This window comes from Lepisma saccharinum, chromosome 27, assembly GCF_977018435.1.
Source record: "Lepisma saccharinum chromosome 27, izLepSacc3.1, whole genome shotgun sequence".
Classification (NCBI taxonomy): Eukaryota; Metazoa; Arthropoda; class Insecta; order Zygentoma; family Lepismatidae; genus Lepisma; species Lepisma saccharinum.
Genome location: NC_139255.1, coordinates 34,487,440 through 34,510,219, shown reverse-complemented (window position 1 = coordinate 34,510,219; position 22,780 = coordinate 34,487,440). Strand labels below are relative to the sequence as shown.

At 41.1% G+C, this 22,780-nt stretch overlaps 1 protein-coding gene across 1 annotated transcript; it reads right to left on the bottom strand.

Annotated features, from left to right (window-relative positions):
• Positions 1-21,305: 21,305 nt before the first annotated feature.
• LOC145980221 (uncharacterized) lies at positions 21,306-21,839 on the bottom strand. The gene has a single exon (XM_083113242.1). It carries the CDS (start codon positions 21,837-21,839, stop codon positions 21,306-21,308), a length of 534 nt encoding a protein of 177 aa, XP_082969368.1.
• Positions 21,840-22,780: the final 941 nt, after the last annotated feature.

Below are 22,780 nucleotides of genomic sequence, written 5' to 3'. Positions count from 1 at the left end.
ACAACCATGAGAATGTGCGGATGTGTCTGTGTTGGTATGCAACCGGGTAGGCAGTACATGACGTCAGAAGATCACCTGCTGACCTAAAGTGTAATCATTTATTACAACCATGTCAAATGAGGTGTTACGTAAGGTACAGAAATGAATGACGTGTGGCTCAGTCCATAATACAAAGAAATGTATTTGGTAACAATGCTAAGGGAACAAAAAAGAAATTACTATTCATTGATCAACACCTGTGTCGACAGTGTTACGCAACAATTTGTAGACGTCACGTGCCATCAGTTGAACTTCTGACGTCATGTACTGCCTACCAGGTTGCATACCAGCACAGGCACATCCAACACATTGTCATGGTTGTAGCACGGAAACGGAACGTTTCCGGACATGGGTTCCTATTCCAAATATTGTCTACTCACTACCCTCTACTTGCCCTAGGAGTTTGTAAGGGGAATTTCCGAGCACCCTGTATACTGTCGCCTTCGTCACTGGTTGGAACGTTGTGTTCCCCAGTATCGAATTGCTTCTCTACGGTCAACCTAGATAGCAGGCTTCAAAGTCCAGAGAAAGGGGGCGTGGGTGAGGGTGTACGGATACAAATGTATTTGGAAAGTATTATATATATATATTTAAAATCTTTAAATAACGGGCTACAAAATTAGCCTGTCCTTCATTTCAAGCATGAGAAAATTAACTTCTTTTCAGCTATAGATTGGATTGGGTGGTGGTTCACCTACGTCACACACTGTTGCATTGTGGGATCGATCAGCAATTATGGTGGCCAGTTCTTGTAAACATACGGAATTCAAGCGGGGCCTCCGAGATACTTATATACGGGCCTCACACCAGCTTCCGTGACGTCACAGGATTAGTAAAGGATAGTCCATTTACAGCATTTAACAAAGTGCATTGTAAGAGTATAGTATTTATTTTTCTGAGTGAATCGCCCTTCCTTATTCGTTCAGAACGTTGCTTTCACCTCAAGAACATTTCAAATGTTATACGACATTAGAAAATATGTAAATAATATTGATAAAAGTAAAATCCAATCTTTACCTTTCTCAAATTAACGAAGGAAAAAATGCGATAGAGATAAGATTTTATCCTACATTTGAAATTTACTCTAAATTCGTAAAGGATTATCATCGTTAGTAAAATTGCTGTTGAATTGGTGTGGAATAGATAAGATACAAGTTATGCATGCAAGATAATTTTGTAAACGTTTACGTACAGAAGGTTGAGGAAAGAGCTTGTAAGATTGGAATTTCGTATTAAATAAACTTTCCAACTTTGGAAACTCAATTCCCGTGTGTAATTTTAATTAATTTTTAATTTTATAGAAATCCAGTAAATATTTGACTGCACAAATTTGACTGGTTTGGTTGTAGGTTACAATTTTTTTGTATTAAAAATTTTACATCAAGCAAAGAGAGAAAGTGTATACACACCAGTGGCGGATCCAGAAATTACTGTTGGGAGGGCCAAATTTCAGAGTTGGGCACCTCACCGAACCTACAATTGCACTGTTTTATATTAACAATAGCTATATGGTTCTTTTAGCAGGAAACAACTATGCTCTAAGGACAGTGGCGGCGATTGGGTTCCCAAACCGGGAGGGAAATGTGCCAAAACTGGGGGTGAGGCAAAGACAGTATATTTCCCTTTGTAGATCAGGTTTAGCATAGTGCGGGGGCAAAAGTGGCGAAATGTGTGGGAGGGGCAACGGCCCCCCTTGCCCCCTAATCGCTGATACTGTCTATGGTTAGCTCTTTTAAAGGGTCCAGGGCGGAATAGATAGCTAGATGGATATATCAGAATACAAGATCAGGTCACCTGCTGCCTCAAATTTCAAATTCAGTGCTAAAAAATGTTTTTTTTTTTAATATTTCTAGTTCCCTTATGGAAATTTCCATTATATTTTTCTTAAAAAAATAACGAGCACAGTATGTGTTTTTTAATGTTTGTATGTTTTCTGTATCACGTGTAACATTACATCATAATAATAAACGTGCCATTTTATCTTTCTCACTGTTGCTACCAGAATTTTAAAATCTGTGACGATATGGTAGAGTCGGCGATATCTTAGAATTATGGCATAGTTTTTTCATTCTGATATTAGTTGAGTCTTCTTGAGGAAGCCTTTCTCGCGCAACAATTAGTTACTTTAAATCCAATTCAATTAATAAATTAAAATGATTTAAGATCATATTTCAAACTGTGTAGCTTTATCATTGTTGGATTCATCCATTTTGAGAGAGGAAAATTCTTATAATATGAAATATCGTACTGTATATGTGTGTGTACAATTCCAGCCCCTCCCGAAAGGAAATCCTGCGTACGCCAGTGCTCCTGAGGAAGAGCGGCTGGTGCCTGAATTCTAACCCTATGGGTAAATATACCATGGTATTAGTGTAATATAGAATGAAGTATTTGCAAATTTCAATAATCAAATTTTTCTCCTCGATGTTTTACCGAGGTACAAGTATTGGTAAAAATATGACCCTTAACGAAATTTTGTTTCCTTTAAATGTTTTGTGATAGTGATAGTACAATCAACATTTCACAACAAAGAGTCAGTCTATTTTTAGTAGTGAGCTCTGTGATTTGTTCTTATGTTGGTGTTCCTGTAAAGAGGTGGTCAGTGAGACAGCTTTTGCGAAGTGGACGGACATTAAACATGGAGAGACAGAAGCATCACTCATATGATGCAGCATTTAAACATAAAGTTGTTTTGTGTGCTGAAGGATTTGGAAACTGTGAATCCGGTCGACCATATACCGTAAGTGAAGTGTCCGTTCATCGTTGGAGACGTCAACGAAAGCAATCTGTTTTTATCAGCCTCTCTCTTATACATGGGAAGAAGTGGTACAGTCTCCTGCCGTGGAGGCTGTTGTTAGTCCATTCCTCCTACCACTCCTGGATGATCTGGGAGCTAATTCTGCAATGGTAGGGGTATATCTGCTAATTACTTTGTAAATTCTCTCTTCTTGGCCTTCCTTGCATCAGTACATAGCGATTCTGCGTTTGAATATTTGGTCTTCATTTGTGATGTTATTTTTGTTACATATATTGTATATTTTAAGTAGTCTTCTCAGATTGGTCCGACGAAAGAAACTATAGCGTTGTAGATTATAAATATGTATGAGTTTATAAGCGACATAGGGAGTCTGAATGCGTTCGAACCTATTGCTACCAATTTATTTATTACAGGCTCAGCTTTTGAAGTTACATAATCCTTGTCATCGTTGCATTTCTCGTAATTTCACACCTAGATATTTAGCTTCCTTTACTCTTCTAAGATTTTTCTCTGAGTTTTAGCTGTGGGTCTTTATTAGCATTCACCTTACCCTTTAGGATTATAAAGTGGGCTTTCTGGGTGGCAATCGTCAATTTCGCCGTATCACACAAGTCTTCGAGAGAGTTTATCGCAATACTGGTAATTTTTTCCAACTCTGTTCTTGAATTACCTTCCATAACAATTACGTATTACGTGATCTTCAAAGTCAGTTGTGCTTCGAAATATTTCCTAATTTTTTTAGAGATGGCTCCAAGTTTAGATTCCACAACTCGAAACCTAGAATGGATCCTTGCGTTGTTGATTTTGGTGCCGTGAAGTTAGACGTCTGATGTGCTTTCCATCTGATATGGTTCGGGGGCAATCTAAACTGCTCGCCATTAAAAATGCAACACCCAGAAGGAGTAATCGGAATCGGACGAAATGTGCACAGTGTGTAGAGGAGAGGTGCAGAAGGAAATGATTAGGTGTTCAAGGCCGTCATGCGTCATGTGCGCCTGTCATGCCATCTGGTAAGTGGTACCTGTAGCAGGTCAGATAGGTGCAGAAGAGCAGTGAAAGTGCATGGTCGTGAGTGTAGTGTGTTAAAATCGGTCAGCAATGCCACGTCGTCGAATACGGCAGCGATTCCAGCAGGTTTCCCAGTTCGATCGCGGCCGAATTGTTGCATACCGTGAATACGGATTATCCTACCGTGAGATCGGTGCCCGTGTAGGACGGAATGCATCCACAGTGATCCGTGTATGGAACCAGTGGGTCCAGAAAGGCACTGTAGAGCGACGTAGAGGTTCACAACGTCCGCGTCGGACGACGGAACGAGAGGACAGACGTCTGATACGCATGGCCCTTACAGACAGAACGGCCACGTCAACGAGGATTGCGCATGAAGTACGGGATGTTTTACAACGTCCAGTGTCCCCACGAACCGTGCTTCGTCGTTTGGCGAACCGGGGATTTTTTTTCCCGGCGCCCAATGTTGCGGATTCCTCTGACGCTAGAGCATAGGCGTTTGCGTCTGAGATGGTGCCAAGACCGTCGTGCATGGATGGCGGAGTGGAATGCTGTAGTGTTCTCTGATGAATCCCGCTTCTGTATACAACATCATGATGGACGTACACGCGTGTGGCGGCACCGTGGCACTAGGCTTCATGACGCCTGCATCATGCATCATCACACAGGGCCTTCATAGGTTATCATGGTATGGGGTGCCATCGCCATAGGTGTTCGTTCGCGTCTCGTACGCATTCAAGGGACATTGAACAGCCAACGGTACATCACACAGGTTCTCACCCCTGTTGCTGTCCCATTAATCCACGCACTGCATAATGCCACTTTTCAACAGGATAACGCGCGCCCCCATGTTGCAAGGAATGTCCTCGCATTTATGGAAGCTAACCACGTGTCCCTGCTTCCTTGGCTAGCACGTTCGCCGGATATGTCGCCAATTGAACATGTCTGATCCATGGTGGGTCGCCGGCTGGACCAACTCAGGTTTCCGGCACGTAATGTTGAAGATCTCTGGCACCGTGTGGAAGCCGCTTGGGACGCCATACCGCAAGCAGACATCGATAGACTCATTCTGTCCATGCCTCGCCGTGTTGCAGCAGTTATTGCCGCACGTGTAGGCTGTACAAGCTACTAGCTCCTTGGGGTTATGCAACCATGTTCTACGTGTCACATGTCACACCACCGAGCTCTAACTGTAATCATTTTCTTATCTTATTATGAACTACATATTTGCCAAGTTTCGTGTTTCTATCTCATTTCCTTCTGGATGTTGCAATTTTAATGGCGAGCAGTGCATGTCTCTCAAGGTCCTGAAAAGATGGGGCCAACTAGCGTCGGTACAGGTAGATGTCAGTTCATAGCCTCACAACGCCGCCAACGTCTCTACCATCTGTGAGGGCCTCTTTTTTAAAGTTGGAAGAGGGACGCAAGGCTATTTGTACCTTACAGCCTTGCGCCGGAGAACCAACTGCAATCGACTTGATATATCGCTTGCAAATACACTCGATATAAATGTCGATTGCATCTGTGTATAACAAGATCTCGCTGCATGTCCACAGCGATCTCTTATAAGTTATAATACACCATTATTCCTTTCGAATCTGCAAATACTGACATGTTAAAATCTAAGGTAATAAAAATTGCACAAAGCACTTGAAATACCTATCACTCAACCTAACCTACAAGCTTAAGGAATTACTTCGCAGACCCAAAAGGATGAACCGTTAGTGGTCCTACATTACATACCTACTATCTGCATACCTACATACATACTGACTATCGAGACTTACTTAATTACAAACCTATAATTCCCTGAAGTGACATGGAAGATCTCAGGAATTACTGCTATTACTGTAATTGTACCGTGGTAAGCTGGCCAAGTTCACCCCAGCATAACAACAGTGGATGGTGAGCCACAGATAGGACCTTCCCAACCCAGCAATATTCCAGAGCAGACAAACTCGTACAGCTCGGAAAACCTCATGTACTATCACACCTAGTATAGGGCCACCAACGCAGAGTCAGGCCCATTGTCCTAGGTGCAACTTCCACGAGGTCTCCTACCAAACGGTAATGAGAAACCTGATCGGGAGAGATCCTACAGTTTTTCTTGTCATCCGAAAAACAAGAATCCATGAGATATAGGGTGGAAAGGTAACGTGTAATTTGCTTTTAATTAAAATAAAACTGCCTTGGTTAGCAACTACAGGGTGGCTCAATAAGTCACTTAACACCCCCAGTACAAGGCCACTGCGGCATGGAACGTAAACATGGCGATGACCAATCGTTGCCTGGCCAAGGGGGAACCACATTGACATCATCCGCATGGTCGGCAGCCATCTTGATGTCCGCGATCTTGAAATCAACTTCAGAAATTTAAATGGGAAGGGGGTCGTGCGACATATCAAATGGGCTAGAATTTCACCAGAAAAACAACTGTGACATTTGTTTTCACCTAACTTTAAATTTAAGGGCGATTCCCGCATGGGAGAGTGACACGTCCTTTCCTTTTTGCTTAAATGTTTATTGTTCAAATTATCGTTAGTATGTGATTATGTGGTATTTATTGTTTAGACCAATCACTGAAAATGTCCGGATATTGACTTACCGGTATGTACATATCTTGTAGTATTGGTAGACATGGGAATTACGATTGTGTTTTGTATTTACATAAAGATTTAAAAGAGTGATGATGTGAATTGATCGTGTCAAGAGTAGCACATTTCCTTTTTCACTGATCTGAACGAAAATGCCACTAACACGTGAGGAACGGATTGCCATCATATTAATGTCAGGGGAGAGAACTGCGCGTGACATTGACGCAGACTTCAACAACCGCAATCCTGCAAGTGAACCGGTGTCATATGTGGCCGTCAGCCAGTTGCTGGCAAAGTTTCAAGATACTGGATCTGTGAACGATAAGCCGCGACATGGACGTCCGAAAACAACCACGGATGAGGGTACTGCTGTAGCAGTGTTGGCATCATTTGCAAAGTTCCCAACCCGTAGCACAGGGAGACTGGCGCTGGAAAGCAGTGTCAGCAGGGGTTCAATTCAAAGGATTGTACGTGACCACCACTGGCATCCGTATAAGATACAGCTGCAGCATCACCTTAGTGAGGACGATCCAGACAGGCGTTTGCAGTTTTGTGAGTGGGCTATAGCACAACTGCAACGTGTACCCTGCCGTCGGTAGCAAGATTCTGTTCAGTGATGTGTCGTTTTTATGTGTCGGGGGAGGTGAATAAGCAAAATCTGCGGTACTGGTCACCCGAAAATCCACATTGAACAGATCCCAGCAAGGTGACGGGAGGCGGGGAGCTAATGGTGTGGTGTGGTACTTGGGGTTTCCGACTTGTTGGTCCATTTTTCATTGAGGGCAACTTCAATGCAGAGGGCTACTTGCTTCTGCTACGGGAGCAGATCTTACCATCCTTACTGTCCGAGGATGGGAGCTATCCTGAATGGTTCCAGCAAGATGGTGCTCCACCGCACTATGGGATGATAGTCCGTCAGTACCTGGATCAACAATTCCCTCACCACTGGATTGGTCGTCGAGGGACTGTGGAATGGCCTGCACGCTCACCTGAACTGACATCATTGGACTTTTACCTCTGGGGACATCTGAAAGCCATGGTGTATGCTACGAAAATCAGGGATCTGGCCCATTTACGCACACGCATTGTGGATGCCAGTACTGCAATAACTCCTGAGGTTCTTCAGAATGTGGTAAGGTCATGAGAGAGACGATTAAACTTGTGTGTTGCGCAAGAGGGACGTCATATTGAACATGTGTTATAACTTTGTGGTATTGTTAACTCTGCAACAATTAAAGTTAGGTGAAAACAAATGTCACAGTTGTTTTCCTGGTAAAATCCTAACCCATTTTGATATGTCGCATGACCTCCTTCCCATTTAAATTTCTGAAGTTGAATTCAAGATGGTGGACATCAAGATGGCTGCCGACCATGCAGGTGACGTTAATGTGGTTCCCCTTTGACCAGGCAACGATTGGTCATCGCCATGTTTACGTTCCATGCCGCAGTGGCCTTGTACTTTGGGTGTTAACCCTTTCAGGACCAAACAATGATTGTATTTGTGAAAAAAAATTGAATTTTCATTATACTTTGGGTCCCCTTAATGCAAAATAACAATTTTCCCCCCAAAATCTCAAAAGTTGGGGGTGTGACGTAATGTTGTTCCTGAACAACATTGGACCTTAAGGTACATTTTGTCAATAATTTACTTGTTGTTCAGAAACAACTTCAGGATTTAATGTTCTGTTTTGAGCAAATTGTTTCTTTATTACAAAATGAAGTACAAATCATGTATAAATATTATTGTGGCACTAATAATGATTCACAATTTGGTTGCATTTAACATAACAGGTAAACATAATCACAATCTTAATATTTTATTAGTTTCATTCAATTATTTCGTATGAAAGTCGAGAAAGCAGTTCTTCTTCGCTGTCAAACACAATTTAACTTTACATTTTCTACAGATTATGTGAGCATAACCATTTGGACAGAATTTACATCTTCCCTGCTTTGCATCATATTCGGGCCAATGACCAACGTTATCATGTCTCACTTCAGACACTGGAGACTGTGTTCCCTTCACTCTTTTCTTCTGGACATTCTCCTCTTCACTTGGGCAGCCTCTCTTCCTTTCTGCTTTACCTACTTTCACTAAGACACTTGCAATCGATGACTGAAATTGACACAGTTAGTATTCGCTCTTTTGACCTAATTGTGCACGTTGTTGCTTATAGATGAGCCAACCATTCACCACAGCTACACTAATGCACCAATACACAATCCTCATGTACCATTTTCTTGACCGTAGATCAATTCTGTAGAGCTCAAGCAACATATCCGCTTTGTCCACTCCTCCCATAAATTTGTTATACTCTTTGACGACAAACGGTTGACTTACTTCCACATGTGCTCTTCCAGATTTGCACCACCTCTTAGCTTTACCTTCTGGTTCAATAGCTGCATAGGTGGAAATAAAGTTGATCGCCTTCCTATCATACCACCGCACCAAAGCAATATTGTTTTCCAGTTCCACTTTCCAGTCTTGACTTCCACGGCCCCTCTTCTTCAAAGTTTCTTCACTGTCCAAAGGGCATTTTCCAATTCTATCTGCTCGAACGGTTCCAACGCAAAATATCTGTCTTTTCTTGAGAGCCACTGCCAATTGAAGTGACGAAAACCAGTTGTCAAAGTAAACTTTGAAATTCTGACCCGACGGAAGTGTAGCACGTAAAGCCATCACTATGTCCCCTGACATTCCTAGACCGGTTTCCTCGCAAGTGCCTTTTCCAGTATATATTTTGAAATTGTACATGATTCCAGAAGCTCCTGCTCGCATAAATACTTTGTAACCCCACTTGCGTGGTTTGTTTTTCACATATTGCTTTAGGTGACTGCGTCCTTTGAAAGGTATCATCTGTTCATCCACAGACTGATATTCTTCAGGTGGAAGAGAATGCATGGCAGTCAAAATTGCATTTAGAAGGAGACGGACTTTGAAAAGTTTGTCATGGGTTGGATCACTTGCTGGTTTCTGTTGGCTGTTGTCACTAATATGAAAATACCTCATTAGTTGCTCAAATCTTTGTCCGCTCATTATTTCAGCGACAGGTGGGTACCTGCATTGAGAAGACCAATACATCCTAAGGTTTGACATCTTTACTGTGCCAGTTTCCAACCATATTCCTAGTAACTGTTCGATCTCATCTTTCGAACATTTCAACAGGATGCCATCTTTTTGATCTGCATACAGATTTGTTTGTTCCGATATTTATTTCAAAATACAGTAAGGAATAAATTTCTTAAAATACTGATATGGTGTAAAATCATTATCAGAAGGAGTAGGCATACAGCCTTTCCAACTTACATCAGGCGACTCGAAGTCCAACTTCCTGAACCTCCACTTGTTCATTCTGGAGTCTTTTTGTGATCGTACTTTGTCTGAGGAAGATTGGTTACATCCAACTATTGGAGAATCTTGTAACGAACTAGCCTCAGTACGTACTGGGTTGAGGAGAATCTGGACTACTAGGCACAATATGTCCAGAAATATTTTCCAAGTCACAGCCATAATCTTCAGTATCTTGCACTTTATCCGTTGGAACGTTTCCTCAAGTAACCTATCAAGTTCGTCGTCGGTAATGTCAGAACCAATGTCACCCACTTCCGACAGGTTACCATCTGCTATAATTACCCCTATATCTTCTACAGATAATCCAAGAGGTTTCATCTTGCTATATTGCCAGTATAGGGAACGATTCTCTCAAAGTTGAAGAGATTCACTCACTGCACATTCCTCGCTGACAAAGAACTGTGCTGTTCGGAATCGCACAGAAACGTAAACATTATAACCCAATGTTGTCTGTGAACAACAACAAATTTGGCAACATCGCACAGCAAAATAAAAATGAAACAATGACAAACATACTTCAACAGTCCAGCGAGTCTTTGTTTTGTAAGAATATATGTTTCTCGACAATAAATGGAAAGGTGACCCAACAATGCCACAAATTTTAGTCAACCTGCAAGGCCATTTTTAACACGAGAAACACACAACCAAGAAACAGCGTAAAAAATTGGCAATATGAAGACACAGGCTGTTTTTCTTGCAAGAGACCAATTTCCATTCTTCTCTTATGAAAACAAAATCGGAATAAATGGCGGCATAATCTTATTTTACACAGAATACATTTTTAAACATCTCGTTGTTCACGAACAACACCAGGGCTGAAAGGGTTAAGTGACTTATTGAGCCTCCCTGTATAGGTGTTTAATATGGAAACAAGGCATAATCTTGTTACAACAAGAATCCAAGTTACTTCAGGAAAATCCTGTGTGTTATATTTTGTGCTAACAAAATATAACACACAGGATATAACTAGTAGATAAAATAGCAGACAAAGAGAATAACTAGCATTCATTCTGCAATCGAATCTATCAAGCTGTATACAGCAGCGGTGATGGGATTCTATAAGTTCACTAGGCGCCATCTAACTAAAATCTGGTTGCCAGGCTTTGGCAGTCTTAAGGCATCTTCATCTTCGCAGTAGCCAAAAGAGGCAGAAATGCGAAGAAAAATAAGCCAAATCAATGTAGCATTAAGAGCATAAACACGCCGGTTCGGTGACCGAGTGTGTTAAGTGGCCGACTTTCGATCTTGCCGCAGGAGTTCCCGTGTTTGAATCTCGATCAGGGCATGGGTGTCCTTGTAAGTGTCTTTTCTCATCATCACTATTAGCCAGAAATTATAGAAAAGCAACCGAAAATAATAAAATTCAAAAACTTACGTACTATCTCCATTTTTGAATGGAAATCATGTGTTGAAGCTTTAGTACCATATAATTCTTATGCGTGTCTGGTCGTAAGTTTTTGGATGTAGTTTCATAGCTACTGTCACGAGCTTCAACAATGAAAAATAACTGTTGCATGTTAAACATTGTTGTGCTTTTTGTGTGAGGTCACGTTCACCTACAAAATAATATAGAATGTAAAAGAAGCAGCTTCGAACTTAAAGAAAGTAAATATTGAAACTACGTGAAGTTAGTAAATCTCTGGACTTAGCTAATTTTACATATTTTAATATAGCCATTTTGACATTGTAGCTCTTTACCTGTATCAGTTCATTTGGAATTTCAGAACTATTGTTAATCTCATTTTATTGTGTACGCTGAAATCTTCTTGTGGTAATTGGCCATATTTCGAAACAAATTTAACCAAATCTGTGAAGTTTCCTTAATTTTCTGTCGTCTCTACTGTGAATAATGTTTCTTAAATGTTCTGGAAACTCTAAATTATCAGAAGTCAAAAATTGTGTTTAGGTATCAACCTTTGTAAGAAAACGTTTCATTGTTGTTGTTTGGCTTCCTGAATATTCTAAAATCAGACGGCTACCACCCGGTTCATTTAAAATACTAAATAGTTGACGTATTCATCCAAATTGTAATGTTTCAATATAATTTATAACTGGTTAGCAACATAATGTTGTAGTTTTATCGCTCACAAAAATTAGCCCTTTCCATCTATTTTTCTCACCTCTGTTTATCACATAATAAGCCCATGTGACGCGAGGCCCCTTCGCCCACCCGTTGCCACGCCTGTGTTGTTGTCATAATTCCAATCATTGTCACGGTAAACTGAAGGTGAGATATGAGGAGTAAAAATAATAAACAAAGAAATAAAAACGCATTCCCTGCAGTGGTCTCAGGTCCGATTAGCCTATCATGAGCATACAGTGTAGTAGACTTCTCGAGCCTGTAAAACATGGTGATAAAAATACAGAACGAATGAGTCTTGAATACTATTAGGCATAATTATATATACAAAAATATGACAGTTGGGAGGGGCGATCTTACCTTTGCCCCCCCCCCCCCCGTGGATCCGCGCCTGATACACACAAATGCAACAAACGTATAAGCTGACCCAGGGGTTTCCAACTGGCGGCCCGCAAAGCTAGTTTGCAAAATACATTATTTTTATTAAAATCCGTTCCTTCAGTAAAAATAGAACGTAAGTTCTGTGAAGAAAGACAATATCAGAGGTAGAATTGATTTTGCAGTCAATAATGATCATCAGAAGAATCTAAAGTGACGTCACTTTCACTTCACACCATGCATTCCACCCCTTCGCTATGCGGAATGAACTCGCCCGCTTCCCACACACACAACTGGACAGATATCACAGGTCATCTGAACGACCTGAACTTGAGACTGCAGGGAAAACCAGCTGGTGTCAGATTTAATGGGAAACATAAATGGGTTTCGTAATAAACTGAAGATTTTCAACGTTACTTTGGAGAGGAATAACCTGGTCCATTTTCCAAGCTGTCGGCGGCTAGCAGGAGATGAAGTAACACTGGACTTTTCTGAATTCAGTGCAAATATTAAAGAAATAATGGACGAGTTTGACTCCAGATTTAAAGAATTTGAAGAACTTAAAAGCAGCATCCAGCTATTTAGCAATCCTCTTGGCTTCAACATCGAAGAACAAGAAGCTTCTCTCCAACTTGAATTGTGTGATTTGCAAGGCGATGTGTTCCTTCAAGGTAGGCAAGCAAAGGGGCCAGAGTTTTTCAAATACCTTTCAAAGGAACGCTTTCTAAACCTTCGTAGTTTTGGGCAAAGAATGGCATCGATGTTCGGCAGCACATTCACGTGTGAAAGTCTTTTTTCTTCAATGAAGTTCATCAAAACAAAGCTGCAGAAGCCGACTTTCAGATTCTTCACTGCTTCACCTTCTGAGACTTTCAAATACAGAAATTAAAGTGGACATTCCAACTTTAATAAAAAAATCAGATCGGCCTCAATTGAACACTTATCATGAAGGATTCTTATTTGTATGGTGTGTTTTTCATTTCTTTCAATTCATCCATAAGTATTGAGTTTTTGTGAAATATATTGTAATTATACAATTTTGAATTGTGATTCCATTGTTTTTATTACCTCATTTTAGAAATTTAGATGATGAGAAAGTTCTACATTTTCAGTTCAGTACTTACATTTTTTGTAATTTTTAATCCCCCCCCCAAAAAAATGCGGCCCGCCAATCAACTGCTGGATATAATTTTGGCCCTCGGACCTTTTGGAGTTGAAAACCTCTGAGCTAACCTATTGAAATACCTGGATGCTAAGAACACTAACCTCAAATGATCTAATACTGTAGTAATTCAAGCCTATGAAAAGTGATTTACGATTACATGGAAAATGAGAATATTAATGGAAGCAACTTACTTTAAATAAAAAGTCCAAAGCAAAAAACAGAACACATGTTATATCAGGAGAATATTGTTAGAAGAATTCGGTATTCTAAAATCCTTATAATTATATCCCTTTTCGGTAGACAAGCTAGATGTGTTAAAAATCAAGAGAGAAATTGTTTTTCAGAATGCGGCATAAGTTTTAGGAATATCAGCGTGCGTTTCATTCATCCCCAGTGTGGTATTTAAGAAATTTACAGGGGGGAATTCTACCGACTGTCTAGACAGAATGAGATCATGCTTATATATTGTTGCGTGAACCGATATAATATATATGTAATAATATAATACCTGTATATACACAGAGCATTCCCTGACATTCGCTACGAGACTCGGCGGAAAGCGGCCCGGCATCAGCGCTTGTCTTTCCCGGTGAACGGGTCCGCGACAGTCGCACGCTACAGTCTGTTTTTTTTCGCTCTCCCTGCCTTCTCTTTCTTTCCCTTTCTGTTGACGTTGCAGACTGACGCCAGTATAATCCTCCCTCGGAAGTTATGTTGTGTCGTGTCCGTGTGTTGAAGATTGTGGCTTAATATGGCACCACAAAAGTTTATATTACAACAAAGGATTTATCTTATCGAGTGTTACTTCGGAAAGAGGAATTGTGGAGAAGTGCGACGACGTTTTGCAACGAAATTTCCTGGTGTTCCCGTTCCACATAGGACCACTATATTAAACCTCGAAAGAAAAATGGGAAATCTAAAAAATAAAGTATACAAAGACAATCCGCACACCATCCGTGAGTTAAAAAGAGAGTATTGTACGAGAATTACAGTAGACGAACTTGCACGTATAAATGCCAATTTCCTTCGGAGATGCCAGGAATATGTTGCAGCAGAGGGACATCATTTTCAACACCTTCTGTAGTCAAGGTTAGTACACAATATGAAAACTGTAATTTTCATAGCCGACTCTAGCGACTGTCGCTGACCCATTCACCGGGAAAGACAAGTGCTGATGCCGGACCGCTTGCCGCAGAGTCTCGTAGTGAATGTCAGGGAATGCTCTGCATATATTACGCATGTATGTATTTATATTTTGTATATATATATATAATGGTTGGTTGATTTGGTGTTTTAAGTGCATCTTTATGCACAGTAAGGCCAATCGGGACTGGACCTACAGTTGTAAAGTGGAAACTGAACCTCACTGTGCCTCCACCGGGTATCGAACCCGGAATCCCTTGATTACAAGGTGACAATTTTAATTGGTAAATGGGGTCACTCCACACTTTGATTTATGTCACTGAGCTTTTTTAAAAAGCTTCCAACAAAACATGTTTTTAATAATTGATGAAAAATTGCCAATGTAAATTTGTATCTTGACAGAAAGAAATGGTCAAATCCACATTATGATCAGAACAGCTAATCGGGACTTTGCCTGCAGTTTTTAAAGTGAGATTTTGACACCCACCCCCAGAAATCTAGTCTGGGACCTAACTTGTGGGGATCTGAATCAAATTTGGGCATAACTTTTGGGGGGGAGGTAGAATCAAAAAGTTTTCTACCATATAAGAATGACGACCAAGACTACTTTGCTAAATTACTGTTACATTTGATAAATCATAAAAATTACACATTAACTTGCTTCTCAGGGCTCAGGAGATTAACACAAGTTCTATTACCTTGTTAATTCTGAAAATTTGTTAGGTGGGCAATGAAAGATAATGTATATGTAACTTTATCACTAGATACATCAAGCCATCCCATGGCCACGTAATTTTACATTTGTTAGCAAAGAAACTCAACACTTTATTACTACCTCCTTCTTGTGTAAATGCACTTGCAAATTTTCAAAACCGATCCTTTGATCAACACAGCCTTCACTGCCACCAGTTTTATCAGATTTCATTAATTTTGAAGGCAGATTCCTGATATAGCAGTATCTGGAACTCGTAATGCTCACTTTTTCCACTAACATTCTAGCTTCACAAAGAAATCTAGCTCATTATTAACAAAAAAAAAAACACTGTTCTTTAAAAAATGACTTCGTAAAGGGCTATCGCACTTGCTTCAAAAATTCCATATAGGCTATCTTCGTGTACTATTGTTCCACTCATACAAATAGAGACATTCTGAGGTGACAAGTTCGATTCACGTGAAAACTAAATCGCAACTTTCACATGCATTTGCCTGCCAAATTCCGTGGACAAAGAAGAGAAAAGAGGGGAGGTGATTTTCAACCCTGGCCACTTGTTTGACAGTTCCAAGAATAGAGCAACGCTTGAGGCCACATCTGTATTCGCCAAATGGAGCTTCCAGTTGTCTGACAGAAAATGTTGCAATTGAATGGCGAAGTGGGAAAAAGTTACTAAATTGCCAATAATTTTTTGTTCCCCCCTCCCCGGGGATAAAATTTATCAAGCAGAGAGGGGGAGAAATACCACACTGTTCATCCATAACAAGGACAATGATCTCCACCCCCCCCCCCTCAAGCTCTTCCGGATGCCCATTGCATCCCCAGTGTAGGTTGTGTCAACTGTCATTATCTCCATAATTACCAGGGCTAAAAAAATATATTTTGGTGAACGTAGGGTTTCCATATGAACTCTAAATGTATTTAAGCTGTTTTCCAGAATTCTCAATACATTGAAGGATATGGAGATGCATTAACAATGTCTTTACCATATTTCTACTTGTGATCTCTAATTGAAAAAAAATGTTACTAGTAGAAGCAAGCCTGGTAGCAGTGTTTGTTGTTAGATGATTTATATAACGATGCGAGTCTTACTGTACAGGTCTGAGGTCTCTGCCAACCATAAATTTGTTGTAAATGTTCACCAGGGTGTGAGAGAGGGTGATGAAAATTTTTTCATTAAATCAATATTAAGCATTTCATTTTTTTTAGACTTTTCTTGTATTTGGTTTACATCATTATGTCATTATATTGATTTAATAATGTTTTGTGATGCACGGCTGCGGCTGTAGCTCGGTAGACGCGCCGGTAGAGCATGGATTCTAAGCGAAAAGTCGTCGGAGTTGAAATACCTCACCAAGTCGCCAGCCAATGCCCACGAGCTCTGCGTTAGAAGAGGGTGATGCATTGGAAAAAAGCAAAACGTCGACTTTATACATATATTATATACACACACTAAAATACTGTACAGACCCTATTACACAATATATATACGCACACATAAAGCAACCATCTACGTTGGCCAACGTACCCCAACACATTTCCCCCCCCCCCGGGCCCAAAATAGTGTTGCGCGCTATCACTCACGAAATCACTGTTGTGGGGGTGGTGGCCACAATCCTACCTTGGTCCGGCCGATGTATGTACGTCGTCCTCCGTCCAGCGCTGGTCCGTGTGCAGGGTCACGGTGGGGTCCTCGGGTCGAGTCCCGACAGCATGGGAAAGGAAGCTCGGGCAACGACACCACGACTGTGGTCAGTGCGCGAGGTTACACTTCCGTACTTTTGTACTTGATACAGAGTCTGATGAAGACCTTGCTAGAAGGTTGAAACGTTACGTTTAGTTTATGTTTTTAATAAAATAAATTACTGCCTTGGTCAGCATATTTATATTTTTTCATTATAATGGAAACAAGGCTTAATGGTGTTATAATTCCGTACGGTGTCACAGTCCTCGGTCACTCGAACACATATGTAACCGACAGTTCCTAGCCAATTCGGAAACGTACTTCTTTATATCACCCAAGTGATATCACCCTGAACTACTTGAGTATGACTTCGCGGTAGTACATCAAGTGTCCAGAAACTCCCTTCTCTATCTCACCGCAGTTCCAAGTCAACTGTCCTCTCCACAGATTAGAAATAGGTCCTCTCTCTCAATCATCGTCCTCCCATGGTCACCTTCGATTCCGGGGTTGCGACATATTTTGGCGTCATCCCCTCCTTTGGAATGACCACCGAATCTAAATGGGGACCAATAGACACACTCGGACCCGTGGTACTGCTGAAGGCGGCCCTGGGGCTTTTGCTCGTCGGGGCCCCAAAGATGTCCTTACCGTCCGGTGCTGCCGTCTAGGGACTCCTCCACGCAAACACGCACACACCGATGAACAAAATCTTCATCCCCACTATTCCATTTGCATATCTTGTGCAGTTATATAATTAAATATCACCCCCAAATGCACTGTTTCATTGAACATAAATGTTCCCCCTTTATCAATAAAACAATACACACATCTTCCATACAATATCAAAGTCCCCCCTTTAATAACAAATACATGATTCTCATTAACAAGCTGAACTACTCCTAAACACAATATTAATACTCTTATACACTGAACTTATGCCGATTGTGATTGAAGGAACGTTTTCAACACGGAATATGAAGTATAATTTAGATATGTAGATGGTGCATTTCTAAGGGGGTTTGCGATCGCTGATGTGGGCAAGCGAAACGTGGTTGGCAACACTGGCATGGGACCTTTCAGCAAAAAAAAAACAGACCCCTCCTTGGACGCAAGTGCGGAAAGCAATGAATCAAGGCTTCCCTATACATTTCTGGACAGGAGAAGCGGCAAAACGATGCCCACCGGCGCTTAGGTTCAAGAACAGATCAGGCGTCGGTCCTACGTTGTGACATGTCGTCAGTAACGAAGGACTTAGCCTCCCTTTTTAATACAAAAAACAGAATTTGGTTGAAGACCGGGAGAGGCTAGCGCATGATTGGGGTGGAATAACGGTGCATGCCGATATTTAGAAAGAATTCCCCCCGTACCCGTGAAATTGGGAAAAGTGGATTTCGCAATAAAAAGCATTCCTGTAGCCGAACAACGCGTTTCTCAACCGGCAGAGAGAGCGAGCAACGAGGCAGGCCAATGTAAAACATATCTATACACACACGTAAAATTTATATTTATATATAGCAGAGAAAAAAGCTGTACATTACAGTTTGTACTTTACAAACCTAACACACAGGCCCATACCTAGAATTGATCTCCAGGGGAAGTTTTGTAAACCAAGGCCATTTTCCAAAAAAAATTAACAGTATTAAATGAAGGTAAATTGTGTGTGTGTTGGGGGGGGGGGGGTCATTAAGTTCTATAAAATGTATAAATATCATACAAATACTACATTTTTCTACATCTTTTAAAACATTTCTTGAAGTGTTAATTGACTGATACTGAACTCGTCCCTTCCACACCCCACACTACTTTTGATGATACAGATATTTATATCACACACACACACAATGCACAATATTCAATCGCGGTTCCTGCATGACATACCTCCGGCTGAAGCAATGAAACTCTCCTTCGTTCCCAAAACTTGGGAGCTGTTGACCTTTGATGCAGATGCGAAGGGAATTTGCATGGTGACATTAAAGTCACAGATTTCTGTCTAAATGGGAGATCGAAACAGGGACAGTGTAGGTACAGATAAAGAAGCTCCCCCATGAAAGAACTTCCTAAGTCTAGATGATCTTCTAAATACTTGCAGCTAGACTTCAGCTCATAAAGAAGATGAGCGAATGTAATAGCTGCTGTTCATGTTCTGTGGATTTATCTGTAAAGTTGTGAGCTGTCTACATTTTTACTCTTCACTGCAAACAAATCATACAAAATAGTTATACCTAATGTCAAAGGGGCTGAGCCTGACCCCTGCCTGATAATGGGCCTGCTAACACATTATCCAGAAGTGCTTTGTATGTTAAATATATCTATAATAATAATAATAATAATAATAACCTGTGGCTCTACAGCCCGTAAGGGCCTTGGTCTCCAGACTACCAGTCTCCCTCCCGCAGTCCTACTAATGGCTGCGTGCACCAACACCGATTATTTCGAAGTTCAGATGAACGAGATCAATTTTAATCCACTCTAAATGAACTTGGTTTAAAGATTTGCATTGCACCAACGAAAAACGACGTTCAGGAGATTCCGTTCAACTGATCCAAGATTAATTTGTAAGGTTATACCTGATTGGTTGGCCAAAACAAATGACAATCAAGAACCCCATAGAGTAATGTGACGTGTTAAAGTATGAACATGTAGAAGAAAATAATTCAGGCTGCAAACTTCTCTGAATTTGAGAGATGTACTAATCAACCTTGTCAATATGTATAAGGATGTAGTGGAGTGTAAAAAAATAATGATATTAAAAAAGAACTGACGGCACAACACAAAAGGAGGAGGAGGAAGCAAGGAACCTTCATCTACGGGACTTTAATGCCTTACGAAATGCATTGGTTTTTGAGAAAACAGCATACGCTGAGGCTGAACCTCGCCCACTCAATAAAGATATATTATTATTATTTCTATTATTACTGTATTGTGGCGAGTATTTGAATTTTTCATTTCTTAATTCTTATATATTTATATTGTCGTGTAGTGTAAATAGCCAGTAACATGTATTTTCGTAAATTTATACAATCATATATATGTTTTGTGTTCTGGGATAGAAAGTACAGTATTTAGAAACATTACGACTTTGCATCACAGAACCACAAATTATTATTACTATTTTGGCAGTTTTTAGTTTACATAGTTCTCGAATTATCAGCATTTACATCCAACATCTAGCGTTTGCACGCCCTCGACATCACTTTCCGCTCTTTTTATATTAAAAAACAACTGCCTGCAGTCGAAGCGTCAGTATCGTGAACCAGGATCAGCCACCAAAACGGTGGCGAATGGCCGATCAGAAGATAAACTCGTTTTGATGTTCCTAGATCGCGATCAAGTGTTGAACCGTCTTCCTGCAATGGAATTTTCCAATGATCCTTTCCTGATCCGAGTTTAAAATTTGATCTTTTTTCGTGCACACGGCCATTAGAGGTGTGGAGTTCTTCAACCAGTAATGGAGTGACGTGGGGTCAGCACGTCGAACCCCCACCTGTTATAGATTTTTATGACTGGGTTACGCTACTCACTTGTAGCGCCCCAATTTCCTCACGATGGTGGGTTGCCACCGGTCCTATACACAGACCGAGAACCCAGAGACTGAACCCATTCTGTCCTGCAGTTGGAGCCGAAAGCACAGTGCCTTAGACCACACTGCCACGGAGGAGGACATTAAATATATCCATAGATGTTGCGTTTGCTGCCCGGTAGGACCCTGATTGTCTCCCTGGAATGAATTGTATCACCATAGAGCTGAGTTCACCGCGATCTTCTTAAGGTGTAAAGAAAATGAAGGCACTTACTAAAACTATAACGTTATATTAATAATAAATATGTACACATGACACGTAATTACACTGTCCTGCACTCCTGCCTCAGTAAACTGTTTATATGAAATTGGAAGCCGGTTTTACAATAACACGTCACTAGTTCTTCACTGAATGATATCAGCACTGTAATGTTCCTGTGAAACTGAACTAAATATCACTGCACTTCACTCATATGCCGAATGAAACGTAGCCACGTTAGGCTTACGTTTTTGATGAATATCCGCAACGCGGTGACTTTCGGCTGTTGCCGGAGTGACTTCTGCACGAACACTGGCGGAAGTAAGCTTCCACGCAAAGATGGCGGCAACTAGGCACCGCACCCGATATGAACTGACCAATGGGAGTGCAGGTTTCTTAAAGCATTGGATATACACAATATAAGCAATTGGTTATATAGAAACAAATGCATAGCAAAAATGAGCAAGAGAAAAGTTCTGTTATTTGCGAATACAAGAATATATAAAAAGATATATCGTGGTTAGTTTTTAGAGATAATTCTCCAACATACTCCCCCCCGTTGGAATGTTCACATCCAACCTAACACTAGGGGATATATTGTCAATAATTTAGCTCATGGAGCGTCTTCTTCCCAATGTGGTAAAGGCACAATTTTGCTTAATGCTCTCTTGTAGACTCCGTCTCTAGTACGAATGGTGACTACGCGCACTAGGTTATCCCTTCCCGGAAACACTTCTTGGATGACGCCGACTCTCCACGAGAGTGGTGGAAGATTGTCCCCCTTCAATAGCACTGGTGTGCCAGGCTTCAAATTCGACTGAACGGCTGTCCATTTCTGTCGCTGCTGCAGACTATGTAGGTAATCCTGAGACCACTTCCTCCAGACTCGCTGCTGGAACTGCTGTATGCGCTGCCATCTGGATAATCTGTTGGCAGCCAAATCTGTAATGTTTGGTTCAGGAAATGAGGTTAGAGGACCTCCAATAAGAAAATGACCAGGGGTAATGTAGCTGAATTCATCATGAGAATCAGGGAGTGTGGAAAGAGGACGGGAGTTGAGGCTGGCCTCTATTTCGCATAGCAGAGTTACTAGTTCTTCGTATGTTAGCACGGCGTTTCCTGCTACTCTGCGAAGATGGTATTTCATAGACTTCACTGCACTTTCAAAAATCCCACCGAATGATGGACTGCGTGGTGGAGAATACTTCCATTGGAAATTCTCTTCTGCTGCAAAACTGTTGATGTCCTTGTTGAATTCTTGTGATTGAAAGAGTTTACGTAATTCCTGCAATTCATTTTTAGCACCATGGAACGTCGTAGCATTGTCGCTAAAAATACTTGCACACTTTCCTCTTCTCGCGGTGAAGCGTAGTAGAGCTGCGATGAAGGCTTGTGATGTCAAGTCTGAGACAATCTCTAGATGAATTGCCCTTGAGGCAAGACAAGTGAAAACTGCAATGTAGCATTTTCTTGTGGATCTGCTTCTTGCGGCTCCGGTCTTGATGTGGTATGGCCCTGCGTAATCAACGCCTACGTGATGGAATGCCTTGCTGGGTCTCACTCTACTGGAGGGTAACTGCCCCATCAGCTGCTGGGCGGCTGAAGCCTTCAAACGATAGCATATGTTGCACTGGTGAATGATCTGTTAGACCACCTGTCGTATGCGAGGTATCCAGTATTTCTCACGAAGTGATGATATGAGAAGCTGTGGACCAGCATGCATAAGTCTCGTGTGTTCTGATGCTATCAGAATTTTCGCGAAATGACTCTTCGGATGAAGAATAATTTGATGTTTGCTTTGAAACTCCAATTCACTGTTTTCCAATCTTCCTCCGACACGAATTACTTTTTCATTGTCGAGAAATGGATGAAGGTTCCTCAAAATGCTTTTGTTGTGTACTTGCTGCTTGTCAGACAAATCTTTGATTTCCTGAGAGAAGAATGCACGTTGTGTTATCTTGATGCAGGCAAATGTGGCGCCTTGAATTTCAAAGATGGTAAGGTCTTCACTCCTTTTCTCTCTTGAGTTTCTGCAATTGCTGACGAACCTTTTGCAGAGTGACACTACTCTCAGTAGCTTGGATAAAC

Bases quoted from the DNA above. Each gene is read 5' to 3' on its own strand.
- LOC145980221 (XM_083113242.1), bottom strand. From the start codon at position 21,839: ATGAAATACCATCTTCGCAGAGTAGCAGGAAACGCCGTGCTAACATAC.